This window comes from Dipodomys ordii, unplaced genomic scaffold, assembly GCF_000151885.1.
Source record: "Dipodomys ordii isolate 6190 unplaced genomic scaffold, Dord_2.0 Scaffold129, whole genome shotgun sequence".
Classification (NCBI taxonomy): Eukaryota; Metazoa; Chordata; class Mammalia; order Rodentia; family Heteromyidae; genus Dipodomys; species Dipodomys ordii.
In genome coordinates, this window is record NW_012267345.1 from 2349751 (window position 1) to 2350021 (window position 271).

General features: G+C 69.7%; 1 protein-coding gene across 1 annotated transcript in view; it reads right to left on the minus strand.

Annotated features, from left to right (window-relative positions):
* The window catches only part of Uckl1 (uridine-cytidine kinase 1-like 1), a 13200-nt gene extending 13010 nt beyond the window's left edge, over window positions 1-190 (minus strand). Inside the window, exon 1 of the mRNA XM_013030363.1 lies at window positions 68-190. Within this exon, the coding sequence (XP_012885817.1) occupies window positions 68-190 (123 nt within the window). The remainder of the gene's footprint in view (window positions 1-67) is intronic.
* Between the last annotated feature and the right edge of the window lie 81 nt (window positions 191-271).

Genomic DNA, 271 nt, shown 5'->3' on the forward strand with positions numbered 1-271 from the left:
CGCGGAGGCGCGGCCCAGGCAGGCCCAGCCCCTCGCGGGACGGTCGGAAGGCACGACGTTAGCTCACCCCTAGAACCAAACCACAGGCGCAGATGGGCAGGGGCGGGCTGGACCCCGAGGGTGGGCTGTTTAAGGTCGAGGCCACCCACTCGGGATGGCGACCCAGGTGTCCCCGTCCTACAGGGGCCATGTCCGTCGTCTGGCCTCTCAGACGCGCACTAGCTGCCTGTCCACCTCCGACCCCTCACGGAGAGGACGTGCTGAGAGGCGG